This window comes from Agelaius tricolor, unplaced genomic scaffold (assembly GCF_023055355.1).
Source record: "Agelaius tricolor isolate 1412-34295 unplaced genomic scaffold, bAgeTri1.0.p SCAF_11, whole genome shotgun sequence".
In the NCBI taxonomy this organism is placed as follows: Eukaryota; Metazoa; Chordata; class Aves; order Passeriformes; family Icteridae; genus Agelaius; species Agelaius tricolor.
Genome location: NW_027269271.1, coordinates 17,185,876 through 17,199,463, shown reverse-complemented (window position 1 = coordinate 17,199,463; position 13,588 = coordinate 17,185,876). Strand labels below are relative to the sequence as shown.

Here is a 13,588-nt window from a genome sequence, read left to right as displayed (position 1 = left end):
ATATATTATTCTTAGTTGCAAAAATAATTATGAACAGAGTTCCATTCAGAATACAGTGCTAAATTATAAGTAATTCTTATCCATTCTGTAAGTAATTTTATTCACATCATTTTTAGGAAGCATGACCTAAGCTCTATCACCCAAAGTAATTGTTCTAGACATCAAGATCAAGATCATTTCTGTGCTGGAGCTTTCTCAATGAAAAAGAGGGTGTGCTTCTAACTAATGTTAATTTAAGCGAGTAGCCCATTTTTAACATCAGATGGTGAAAGACTGCTTTTAATCTTTCAGTAATTTGTATTTGATATAAAGTTAATGTGAATAGAAAAATCCATATTAGCACTGTCTCATTAAACTCTCAGGGTACATGGTGATGATAAAAGGGTACTTTTTAAACTTGAGATAGCTAATGCAATAAAAAATACCTTTAACACGTTGTTGTGAAGACACAATCTTAATGTCTTTCCAATTCTATTAGCTGACTTTAAAGATGGAAAACCATGTTAAGGAGTATTTCACAAGATGTCAGCACACAATTTTAAAAGGACCCTTTTTCATCATTTAGACAAAGCCTCACAGGCAAAACAGACAATGAGCGTTCTACTGGATAAAAATGATGATTAGAGGTAGTAAATACTATGAAGCAAGTTAATTAGCATTACAAAAGGATTGCTCACAATCAAAGCTCACCACAATACAGAGAGGCAGCAAATATGGGTTAAAAGTGCCAATTTGTTTTGCCCCATCTCCACACAAATTATTTGGGTGATGAAATATATAGGTCAGGCATCAAAGCATGAATGGAAATGCTCTGGCACCAGCAGGCAGTGCAATCCTGAGTGAGGCAGGGGACTGATCCCTGCAAACACTGCCTAGGGATAAGTGAATATGGGCTCCATCACCCCAACACAAAAGAAGAAATGCCTGGGCTGTGAAGGAGATATCAAAGAGGATGACAATCTGCTAACAAAATGAAAAAATATACATGGTCCAGAAGTACATTGTGAAAAGTATAACAAACCACACAAATTCTAAACAATTAAAAGAGTTTAATCTGATCTATTAATTATTTGGGCCAGTTGCTTGTCTGTCTCAAGGAGAGGGTGCAAATGAAAGATAGTTTATCTTCTTTTTTACAAAAGAGAATGGCTTCTGAGTCAGTTTCTGCAGTGGAAATCCCGAAGACCACAAGCACTGTATAAATTTCCAGCTGTTCACTTTGGAAGTAGAGCTCTACTGCAGTGGTATAGCATATGCAAAAGAGGTCTAATAGGTTGAAAATTAGTCTCACCATCTTCTACAATGGATAGCCATACAAAACCTTCCTAGTTTTATTCTGGCACAATGTATTTGCCCTTGGACTATACTCTGGGTTTGAAATCTGGATGTATTTTTATTAATGTAAAGATTTTAAAGGAGGTACAGCCTTACTTCAGAACAAGGAACCCCCAAACAAATCACAGAAGATTTTTAAGAGAGGTAATAAACCTTTCTATCTTCAAAAGGCTGTTTAGGAGTGAAGGTTCCCCATTCACAAAGTGAAGGTTTCCCATTCTCTTAAGAAACCTATTTCTACAAAATGTAACATCTGTATTGCTGCACCATGAACACTGAGACATCACACTGGCACTCATCCCATTTCACACACAGATCTAGAGATCTTACATGCTCAAGTGTCTGTCAAAACAATCTTGACTACAGTACCTCAAGTTTTCTATGTTGCAAAAATTACTGGTGTATTTATTGAGTTTTAGAGAAGAATGGAACACATTTGAATGCAACCACAGTGTTAACTCACCCCTGAAGAGTGAATAGTTCCCGAGGTGGCTGTCTGAGAGAATCTGGCTGAAGATGGGCTACGACTTAAAGAGTGAGACCTGTTCACAGAGGCTGTTCGCTGCATTTGGAGAGCTGCTTTGGCTGAAAAGGGGCGCGGCTCAGCTGCCTGCGACTGCATAGTGAGGATTGATATGGAGCGAGGGCAGCTCACAGAACGCCGGATTGGACCTGTGGATGATGTGGGGGACGAATATGATGGAGACTTTACACTTTTATTTGAAGGTTTGCAGTTCATTCTACCTGCAGACAGATCAAATGAATGATGTTATTACTTATTATTTTCTTAACACCCATTTTTCAGTCTTTGTAACTAATAACACATATGATCAGTGTGTGCACAGATGTTGTACTACAATGTGTGTTGACTAACAACTATCCATGTAGAAGTCAGTCATGTCAGATCCCCTAATAGTACAGAATTTACATACTTATAGGAACATTTATTTCTTCCTCATATTCAGCTTTAACCAGACTCCAATCCACTATAACACACATGAGATTTATGAGAGAGGGCATGTGCTCTTTAGGTCAAAATGTATGTGACTCCTGTGTATGGTTTCCTGACCATAAAGATATTGAAACAGGAGAGAAAATTTGCTCAATGGATCTCATATTTTAAGATTCGGTATCTCTCATTTGTTAAGGCATAGTTACACCATTTCTTAATTCAGTTTTCAGCTAAATAAACGCTGCTATGAAAAATAAAATTTTAGAAGCACCATTATACATATGCAACTACATTATAAAATTCTTTGAGACAATACATCACTAAAACAAAAAATAACATGGTATATATTTATTAATTTAGAAAACATTTTAAAGAAACTAAAACAAGCAAACCAGAGTTAAACCCTGAGATACAAAGTTGACACATTCTAAAAGACTGAGGAATTTAATATAATTCATCATCAATGCCAGACTTCCTTGGAAAAGTGATTATTTAACTTACCTGATCGTTCCAAAGATTTGTATTTATTTTCTTCAACATCATATGAAACTTTTTTCTCTTTTTTTTCATTGTGATCTTCCTTTTCAGTTTCTTCTCCTGACTCTGACACACTGCTGTCACTATCACAGCTACTGTCACTGCTGTGGTTCTGAGGTTTCCTTAAGGAATGTGCACTTTCTGGCATTGAACACAAGGGCTAAAAAAAAAAAAAAAGAAAAAACCCAAGAAATTGAATTGAATCCCAAAGAAACATCCAGCTATCACACTAGATCCCTGATTCAGGCAGGTTCAGGCAGTATTTGCACAGCTATAAACCCTCCCAAATTAGTTGGAAGTTTGTCCTAAATTTTGGAATAATTGCTTAAATATTTCATCAAATTCATTCCACTGTAATTCTAGTCTTTGTCACATGAAGAGCAGCATAATATAGTGGGGGGGGGGGGAATTATTTGAAGTATGAATTGCACTACCAGACATATTGAATTATGGTTTGAAATCATAAATCAATTTATTCAGAATACCATTTACAATCAGTTCAGGTTCCTCACTGATATTTGCAATAACTGAAACTATAGCATAACAGTGATCAACATAAGTAGAAAAATACATCAGGGAACTTTGTCTGTTTTACTTTCAAAAAGAAAGTGATTAATCTACATCCCACAGAGAGCAGAAACCAAAGAATTTATAGCAAGAATTTATAGCTGGGGGTTCTTGGTGCCTTATAGGCACATGGGATTCAGTGCCATTAGCTAATTTTAATCCTGTGCTTTTACCAAGGATACTGTAAGACAAAACCAAAAAGGTGGAGACAGAGAAACTGATCCAAGAACAGAAACTACAATTGAAAATTTTTCATCTTCCATCTACCATTAGTGAGACACAAACAATGCAGTATCTTCCATTACATCTGTTCTCCTATGTAAGCTTATGTGGTGACCTTTTTTTCCTACACACTTTCTTTCCAGTAACTCTCAGCTATAAGAAGCTATGCTGATAGCCTCATCTACAGAATGGATTCCAATTAAACATCAGATTTTAAAAAAATTAAAATCATAATTTCTGGACATACTTTGAGTCAAAGTGAAAAAGAACTCCCAGGAAGAATTTAAATTTTTCTAACATCTTAGCATAATTTAATGCACCTAGATTTATTATGAGAGTAACAGGAAAAAGCCCCAAAACCTCCTGTTGCTGCAAGATACACTTTATAACTAAATAGATGTTACCTAAACTTCTTATTCCAGACAAGGAAGGGAAGGGATTTCTGTCACTAATAGCATGTTTATGCCATCCCAAGCTGTTAGACCAGATAAGGAGAAGTTAGAGAAGAATATTGCATATAGGAGGGCCCTGACAATTGTTGTTACACAAAGAATGTATACAAGATTGATATGTATCTGTCTGCCAAAGGAATAAAAGTAAGGTGCCTCAACACATAGCACTTTATTAAAAATAGCTGTTCTTATCATGAAATGCTGTGTATGATGTAGACATTTTGATCAGGCATTCCTGAGGAGTTACACAAGGTATAACAAACATTTTCAATCATAGCTCACAGGGGCTTTAAGATAGATCTTTTCCACTTATCATATCCATGTTCCTCACACATTCTACAGTAAACAATATCAATTAACAAAGAAGAATAAAAAGAAAGATCAAAGAAATTACAAAAAGCAATAATAACGAATAATAGCTGAATCTGGAGATTCAATAATAACAAATAATAGCTGATCTCAGGAGACATATGATTGCCTAGCACATCTTGCCTAGCTCATCACCTTGATCTTACCCTTACGCTAACCCAATTTTTCTGTGACTAAACTCATCTGATCTTATACCAAAAGAATTAAAATTAATTTCTCATTTCCTCTACAATATCTGGTATTTTAGTTCCTTAGCCCATTGTCCTGCAAACACAGGTAACCCTGACAGTGTGTAGGTGTCAGGAGCCCTCTAGAGGCTGTAAATAAACGGGACATTTCCAGAATGCCCTTCTCCATCTATGCAAAATTCAGTGATGTTTTAAGTGCAGGAAAAGATTCCTTCATTCTGTGAACTTCTTGACTTCTTTTTTCCTACACTGAGATCATAATCATATTCAAATAAAAATAAGGCTGAAAAAATAAGGCTGAAATTCCTAGCAAATACAGAATAATTGTTAGATGCAAAGCTTGTATTTATTTGTACGTGCACTGCCCTCAACCTCTCCTATGCAGAGATATGTATGTGGAAATGTAGATGTTTATATGTTTCTATGTGTGGAGAGCACATCTGTCTCTCCTGACTATTCCAGTTGTCCTGTTAGTTTTCTGAGTCCTGACTGATGGTTTTTTTTCAAGGAAGAGTACAACCCAAGGCAGAGCATCTGACTTAAAAGTATCTTCAGTCAGCAGGGCAGCCACTGAATTTAAGGGGGGACAGACTCCAGGACCTTCTCAAAGGAGGGATTCCTTTGAGAATTTCATGTTGGATTACATGACATGAAAAGTACCAGTCCTGTGGTTGTTTTTTTCTATTTCTAGATCCTGTATGTGCAAATAGTTCTTTATTTGTAGGATTTTATGGTTACAAGATGAGGTTTACAGCTGGATTATTCTCTTACCTGACAGATCGACAGGAAATAGTACTTTCTACTGCCTGCCTCACTCACCAAATTTCTGTATAGACATATATTTAGACATTACATATCTCATAGCAGGCTCTTTACAAAGAGGTGGCCCTTTAAATGCTTATGATTGGCCATATGCACCTTAACCCTCACAGGAGGAGGTGATGCTCTTTTGGAAAAAGATACCAGGACCATCTGCATGGTCATCTGTATTTGAAAGGGAGCACACAGGACATTATACAACCAGGGAAATCTCTGCTTACATGGCTTCACGGTAAGCAAGGTTTAAATGATTGGGAAATATATGAGGGCCACAAAAAAGATGCAGGAACAAGAATCCTGCATAGCATGAAGTGTGCACAGTGCAAGGAAAATAAACACTCCCCCTGGATAAGCTAGTTTCATTGTTTTCTGGTTTGATTTCATCAGTTTTAGGGGGGAAAAAATGAAATTTTGGTCATAAGCAATTTTTTCTTTCTCACCTAAGTGCAAACAATATTGTACCAGTAAGGCAGCTATAAGCTACACAATCCATTTGCCTGCTATAAAAGAAGACCAAGTCTTACTCATAAATTAATCAAAATTCATCTTAAAACTAATTGAGAGAGGTTTCTCAATTTGGGCTTATGGGCTTAGTACCCTATTAATGTTTAATTAAATGTTACAGTCTCCAGCCTGGGAAAGCCTTGTGAGCAAAGAGTGTAGAGGTAGAATAGAACAAGTCAGTGTGCATTCAGTCAACCAGATAGCTGCTCTCTAGGGTTGCTGGGAAAATACAGGGTTCTGGAAAAAGGGAAAAATGTGACTGAGATGTTAAACTTGAATAACTGACCCCATGTTAAAGAACTGAAAACAAAATTTCAAGGCAAAGAATCCCTGTAAGAATGAGGATTGAGTGTACTGCTAGGGTGGACTGAGGTTTTTTTCTCTTGTTTAAATGAATCCACTGCTGTTAAAGCACGAGCTCACAAAATCCCCATATTTTAATGAGGTCCCTGCAAATCTATCTTAATACCAGATTGGGCATGTAGATCCTCTTTCCAGAATGCACGCCTGTAATAAGATGCAGCTCTTTGGATTCTTGCACATATTTAAAGTACCTCTTCAAGCTCAGAACAATTGTCAGCATTCATTTTGTACAGATATCCACAGATTTGTACACCATGTCATGAGAAACATAAAACACTGTAAAAAAATTTACATGCATCCATAAACAAATCCATCAAAGCTCAGAGCAGAGATGTAGGCTCTTCTAAGCAGACTTGACCTAAAATGTTTACAGGATATAAAAAACATACTTATTCTAGTCAAGCCCAAACTATTTATCTTTACTGGCTTAGAGATATGCAGTTTATTTAAGGCAAAGAATCGCATGAACTATGCAAACAAGCAGAAAGCATTAAGCTAAAAATAATATACATTCACATTAAAAGCAGATTTTGGATACAAAATGCGTTCCAAGATATACTGTACAACACTCTTAGCAAGGGAGCAAGCTCCAAATATATCAAAATTATAATTAATTCTTTGACTTTCCATACTGCCTTTTATCCCATGATCTCATAATCCTGATTTTGGCACTAATTAATTAGAGATGAAAGCTTTCTTTTGAGATCCACCATTGATATAAAAATCCTTTCACACACTGAAATCAATCTCTCGTGCAACAGTTGTTGCCATGCATGGCAATTCCTCCAAATGTTTAGAGGGAAAGAAGGATTGCATATCCCCTTAAAAATTTAATGGGATTTAGTTGGACAAATGGTAGTCATACCTCTATTTATACTTTAAAAAAAATAAAAGAAGGTTAATGGCAGTCAGAGGAAGAAAACTTCCAGCTGGATCAGCTAACTAAATTCCCCACTTAAAATTCTCAGAAAACCTGTCTATAGAGTGAAATAAAAAATCAGTATCTAGAAGTCAAATACCTTAGGTCCTCGCTGCTTGGGACATTTTCCTGTTAGCTTTTCATCATCTATTTCACACTGCTCCAGAAGATCCAAAATGTCCTCCTCCTAGAAATGGGAATTTCATTACTATTAATTCAAAGCAGGACATATCCCGTCCTTCAAAAATTCAAGCAGAAAGTAGTAGAAATTTGAAATTACTCTGATTACTAATTCCTGAAATAGGAATATGTATTCCTCCACAGGAGGAAATAGAAATATTTCTTCTCATACATGCATCTCTCCTTGCAAGCAACATGAAATTGAGGGTTAAAATCAAGTCTTAACATATATTTAAAAGAAAAGTCTGAAGGATTGAACAAAGATTCCTGTAAAAGTGTTGGATGATGCCAACTAGAAATCTATTTCTCAGATTTCAAATTACATCATGTTAGCTGGTTATTAATATAGCTGTTTTCCTACTGTCTCTGACTAAATAAGTAGGCAAATCAGGTGAAATTTTTGGATGACTTCAATCGTTAAACTAGTGGAGCTGGTTTTAGGGTACCTCTTGTTCCAGTCCATACAAGTGGATGAATAGGCTGGGAACATTACTGGAGGAAGAAGGAGGCAATTACCAGCTCAAAAGCAGTTTCTGCCAACCTCTGGTTTGGCCAGGGGTAAGGCTGAGGATCAGGGATATGGTAAAGTAGCTTAAAGCCATCTAGCCTGTCTCCACCCTGGGTCCACTGCAGTTCATCCAGATTCAAGGATCTGGCCCACAAGCTGCACAAAGAATAATAATAAGATCATAGAACATTATCAAATGCTATTTAGCAGCCGTCACACATGATTTTAGTGAAACTAATCCATGAGGTCATTAGTTCAAAGTAACTCCTAAAGCCAGAACTCGGTGTATTTCAGTACCTTCATTCTTTTTAAGGGGTTATTCATTTCCCGCTGAAGTGAAGCTGCTCTTCCAGCAAGAAACGTCTGGAAAGCAGTGGCTAACAAACTCTCATACTTTTCAAGTAATGTCTTATCATCAGGAGGGTAAATTCGCCTGAAAAAGGAAGAAGAGAACAATTTAAGATAGAAGCTGAGGTATTCATCACACAATACACAGTCTCTTTTTTAACATGTATGTATCCCATCTATAATAATTATATAATATCAAATTATACAACATATACTCTGACCATTGCTCTCTAAATCTACTTTTAATTCAGTGAACACGTTCATGTTTAAACCAGCAATTAGCCAGTCAAAAGAAATACCATGTAGGTCATTCCAGGGGTACACCCAAACCCAGTTTTGCAGTGATCAGAAATTTCAGTGGGTGTGAGTGATGCATACAGGTGTGAATGATTCATGAAATATTAACAAAATATTGTATGTCAAATTCAAAGCCACAAGATAATTTGTATTAGCAATAAAAGGACACAAAACAATTTGTATTAGCAATCAAAGGACACAAAACAGTGAAAATCTGAACAATAGCTTTGATCCCATGGGCTGGATATGAATGAAAGATTGAGTATGTAGTGCACTTGAATGCTAAGTCGTCCAAAAAACCAACAGGAAGAAATAGGTGCTATAAGAAAGAAAGAAAAAACCCTGGTACATGGATATAAACAGTGACTGATTTTCCATTAGAGCAGCTATGCCATTATTCTCTAAAATCACAGGTAAGGAGATTATGACAATATCAGAAGCAGGACTTGGTGATTTATTCATGTTCATCAAGCAACAACGGGCTTTGAAGAAAACCACTTCAATCCATCTGTCATGAATACCCGAAACACAGCCAGAAATATGGCTAAGATGGAAGACTAATTTTTAATGTATTGTAAGGAGTAACCCATCAGTTAATTTTCCCTGCACTGTGCAAGGCATGGACATCATTTATACAGTGCATGACAGTTTGTGACTTCTTTGTATTTGTGAGTCTTTTCTGAACTTTTTACAAGTTTCTTTTTTTTTCTTGTTCTTCCTTTTTAGACATTTTCTCCCTGAAAAGGTATCTATCATGAGGATTTTGTTGCAATGGAAAAAAAGGATTATTTGATACCATTAGTCTCAGGGCAGTTATAGAATCAAATGAAGATGCTTCCAGTTTGCATTAAACACCTAAAGGAGATTTAGGTTCTAATTTCATTTCAGTCAACACCTTTTAATGGTGCTGATTCTACTGCAGAGAAAGTGCCATACAAGAATGCTTTAAAGAAAGGGTAATATTCTTAATGTATTTAGAAATAGACTGCAGCTAAAGGCCATTTCAAAGCCATGTACTTCCTTTCCAATTCCTCATGATTTCACAAGAGCTCAGAAGTGTGGCTCCTACTTCAGCTGCCCCAAGACTCCTGCTGGAGCCTGCTGTGCTTGCACAGACATGGACTAAGCCAATTGCTGAGCTGATATCCACAGATTAAATCCAAACCTCCTCAGTTTGACTGAGGTTTCTCTGGATTTTTATTCAGAGTGCAATATTAATCTATTCAGCAATACTAGCATCCAAAATTTCCATGATTCTATGTCAATGCCTGACACAAGCTAGTCCTGCTCTACAGATGAATATCACATGAAAAAAAATACTGCATAACTCTCAGATAAAATTCCTCTTCTTCTCTAGCCAAAATTACTTTCCTTCTCATGGTCTGCTGATCCTTCAGCCTTTTCTCAAAGACATGGTAATAAGAAAACACAAAGCTATTCTGCCTTTTTAAAAGTGCAGATTCCTCAAGAAGTGACACTTTACTTTTTCCTGAGGAAAAGAAAGTTTTGTGGTTTTACTGATTTACATTAACCCAAAAGCTAAATAAAGAGAACATGTGTCTGATTTTCAGTCAAGAACTGAATAAGCAACTTAAAATGTGATCAGTTAATAAGCTGATTAAGTTAATAATATTTAAGTTAGCAAAAAAACCAAATGTGTTAAAGCATCATAGTGCTTTTCTTTCTTTTAGTAGCATGAAAATAACCACTTTGTCACTTCATTGTACATCTAGAGGTTTTTTTTTACTTACTAGTTCAGCTCTACACATCAAGAAAATATGTAATTAAAAGTTACAAAGAAAGACTCTTTGTAAGCAAAATGTTAAGTCATCAAAACTGCGAATTTCAGAGAAAGATCTATCTGTTAAAATAGAATTTTACTGGGAAATATAGAACATCTGCTCAAAAAAGGTAGCAATGAAGAACAGCAATAAAGGTATTCTGGGTAGTTCACAATAAAATACGTGAACTCAGACCTCTCACATTCTGGATGAATATTATAAAGAGTGGACAAACATTCCCACCATATATTGCTAGCCATACTCTGCTCCCTTTCACCAATATTCCTAGGCCATGCTTTCACTTCTCATAACAAGAAATAACAACAAAAACATCACAAAACAAAATTTTTGTTTTCCTGTTGTAACTGACAATGTAAAGCTTTCTTTTGAACATCTTTTATGAAGGAATCTGAAGGTACTTACATTTCAACCTGCCAAGATCCAAAGTTCAAGTGCAAAAATAAAAGTAAAGTATTTAATATGTCACTCTATTCAAAATGATGGAAGCACCCATAAAGTTTCCAAATTTTTGGCAAGCCTCAGAGATACAATTCAAATATGATCTTTTTACAGGGGAATATCACACTGCACCCCCTTCCACCATGATAAAAATGATCATATGTGATTAGAGAACAGGTCCATAACAACAATCATGGACTGAATGTACACTGAATGTGAGCAATCATGTCTTTGAAGCAAATGTCTTGCACAAACAATAGGGGCAACTGATGCCATATAAATTCCTAAGTGCATGGAAAAAATAGGAATCAAGAAAAGAACCATCTGGAAAAAAGATAACTGATGTATATGTATATATTTTCTCTAAATGCCTACACATTTTTGGCAGAAAATTATCATCTACCACAAATACTTGTTTCCACTGCTCCTAAAGAATATACTGAATATTTCCTACTAATACAGTCAAAAACATTCACCTGTAATTCCCCATGTGTCTATTTTCATGCTCCTCTTTGGAAATCTGTTTACGTACTTGTGCAAGTCTTTCCTTCTACAAATCAAGAAAGTAAGACAATTAAAACAAAAGAGAATATAAACCATGAGCAAGAAACAGCACTTTTCCCCCCTTCCTACCAGTTCTTGTTTTCTCCTTTCCAGTGTGTGGCGCTGCTTCTCCCAGTCTGAGGAACCTGGCAGCAGTTTTTTCACTGACCCTTGACCATACAATCTTTTTTGAGCCTCAGCCTTCTGTTGGGCTAAATTCTTCCTTTTATCACTTGTCCTGAAGCACAGATGATAATAAGAAATGTCAAGTCAATGCAGCCAAAATGAGATGAACTTTCGTATCAAGTAAATAATCTGTATTTTCCAGTCAGTCATGTCTTTATCACACAAAATTAGAATTGAAACATTAAGATTTTTTTTTTTAATATTAACATTCATGGCTATGAAATTTTAACACTTTAAGGGATGCTGTATTTACTCTGTGCTATAATGTAATGTACAAACATAGTTGTATCTATTTTCCTGAGTTGTAGACTTTTTTCAACATATCTCAGCTACAAAGTTTTCCTCTAGAGAGGTAGGATTTTGACTGAATGTGATTTTGTGATTTTGCTATCACTCAAGCAAATTTCCTTTATGGCCATGTACCCATGACTGCACACATATGCCAACTTCAAGATGCGTTTGAAAAATTTTTAAAAAGAAGTACAAAGATTACTATTACCATTCATTTTTTGCAAGCACATATGCATGAAGAAAAATAAAATTTAGGTTAATTTTTATAGCAAAACTGACAGCAAGGGAAACATTTACATTTTGAAAATGTGAAGGTGGGAACAAAAGTTTTTCATTTCCTCTAAGTCCAATTCAAATTAAAGAAAAAAAAAATCAAAGCGACAGAAATAGAGCCAGACTGAAGAAAAGAGGACAAGGTACCGTATGTTGAGAAGCTTCAATGCATTTAGCAGAACACCTTTTTTTACAACATAGTCTATTTTTTGATCCGTTCCAAAGCTTGGGGCACGATTAATCTGAAAAAAACGAGACACAGAAGACTCAGGGATGTTCGGTTCATTGGGAACACACCTATTGTAACAGGCTTTGTAGAAATGGCTCTTTCAAATACAACAGAGTTTAAGAGAATGCATGTTGAGAAGTTCTTTTCCATTTGTATATTTTTTAAATAGAGTACTGAGTATCACAGACACTGGGAGCTGGGAAATGTACCCTTTCAGTCACCAGGGTATCCAGACATTTACAGTGAACACCATTCAAGTCCTGCCACTATGAATCCAATCTTGTCTACTCTTGGTTGCTCACACCAGAAAATTTACCACACAAAGTGCTGTTAAACACATCATAACAGATGATGTGCCATGCTATGGTGGTCCGGCACAGGAAGAGTCAAACTCTTTTCTAGTTCCCAATCTGAAAGAGACTTTAAATACTACTTCAAAATGCAACTATACAAGGACAGAAAGAGGCTCTAATCCAAGGTATTTTTAAGCATATTTAAATAACTTTTCAGATACACTTGACAGCAACACATAGAGATCTAAGCTATTAAATCAGTACATAGTGTGAAAACGTAAGATAATTAACAGTCTCTACAACAAAAAGCTTATAAGCTAAGTACAAGATTAGAGATTAAAAACTGTACCATAAATATAGAGAAGCAAGGAAAATGCACTGGGAATAGTGAGACTAAATCATAAACTTAACATCCTATATAACCCTGACAAGTTTTGGACTCCCTGCAGAAACTCAGTTTTCAGGAAGATTTGAGGAGGAATAATGATTTATTCTAGGAACTCTTTCCAGGCTGGTATAAAAATTTATACCTGGGTAATGGGAACTAATGACAAGCAGGAATCTCACTTTGATAGTGCATGAGCAGTGCTGGTTACAGAAGGCAAGATAAAAAAGAGCTTCAGAAGTGAAAACTAATGCCTTGTGCCCTACACAAATCAGAAGTGGGAGACAGCTTGCATGTCCAAAGTAGATGGCAAAAGCAGTTTATTTTGTTTAAGCACTCTAAATATATCAGAGCATCTTAGAGCCTCTACAGTTGTGGGACAGAACTGTCGTGGCTGCTGTGCCACCCAGTGTCCTGTTGCTGAGTCCCAGCTGCCCCATCACTTATGCTCATAATTGACAGGTACCTTTCAGCTTTGGGAGTCAGCCCCTTTGCTGCTTTTGCAGCCAGACTGGCAAAGTGAGCAGTGAGATCTGATGTTGAAAGAAAAATCTTGAAAATTCAGCAGAAATAGTGAAAAGATTTATA

The 13,588-nt window shown here is 36.1% G+C and overlaps 1 protein-coding gene across 6 annotated transcripts in view; it reads right to left on the bottom strand.

The window, feature by feature from the left end:
* The window catches only part of TTLL7 (tubulin tyrosine ligase like 7), a 64,522-nt gene that overhangs the window by 15,110 nt on the left and 35,824 nt on the right, over positions 1 to 13,588 (bottom strand). For all 6 annotated transcript variants that reach the window (XR_011680618.1, XM_071436402.1, XM_071436406.1 and 3 more), the window contains 7 exons: positions 12,241 to 12,335; positions 11,434 to 11,581; positions 11,277 to 11,350; positions 8,213 to 8,348; positions 7,328 to 7,414; positions 2,789 to 2,984; positions 1,799 to 2,079 (listed from right to left, as the gene is read on the bottom strand). Coding sequence is in view for 5 of the 6 variants with exons in the window: in XM_071436402.1 (XP_071292503.1) it covers positions 1,799 to 2,079; positions 2,789 to 2,984; positions 7,328 to 7,414; positions 8,213 to 8,348; positions 11,277 to 11,350; positions 11,434 to 11,581; positions 12,241 to 12,335 (1,017 nt within the window). In the remaining variant the exon portion in view is untranslated. The remainder of the gene's footprint in view (positions 1 to 1,798; positions 2,080 to 2,788; positions 2,985 to 7,327; positions 7,415 to 8,212; positions 8,349 to 11,276; positions 11,351 to 11,433; positions 11,582 to 12,240; positions 12,336 to 13,588) is intronic.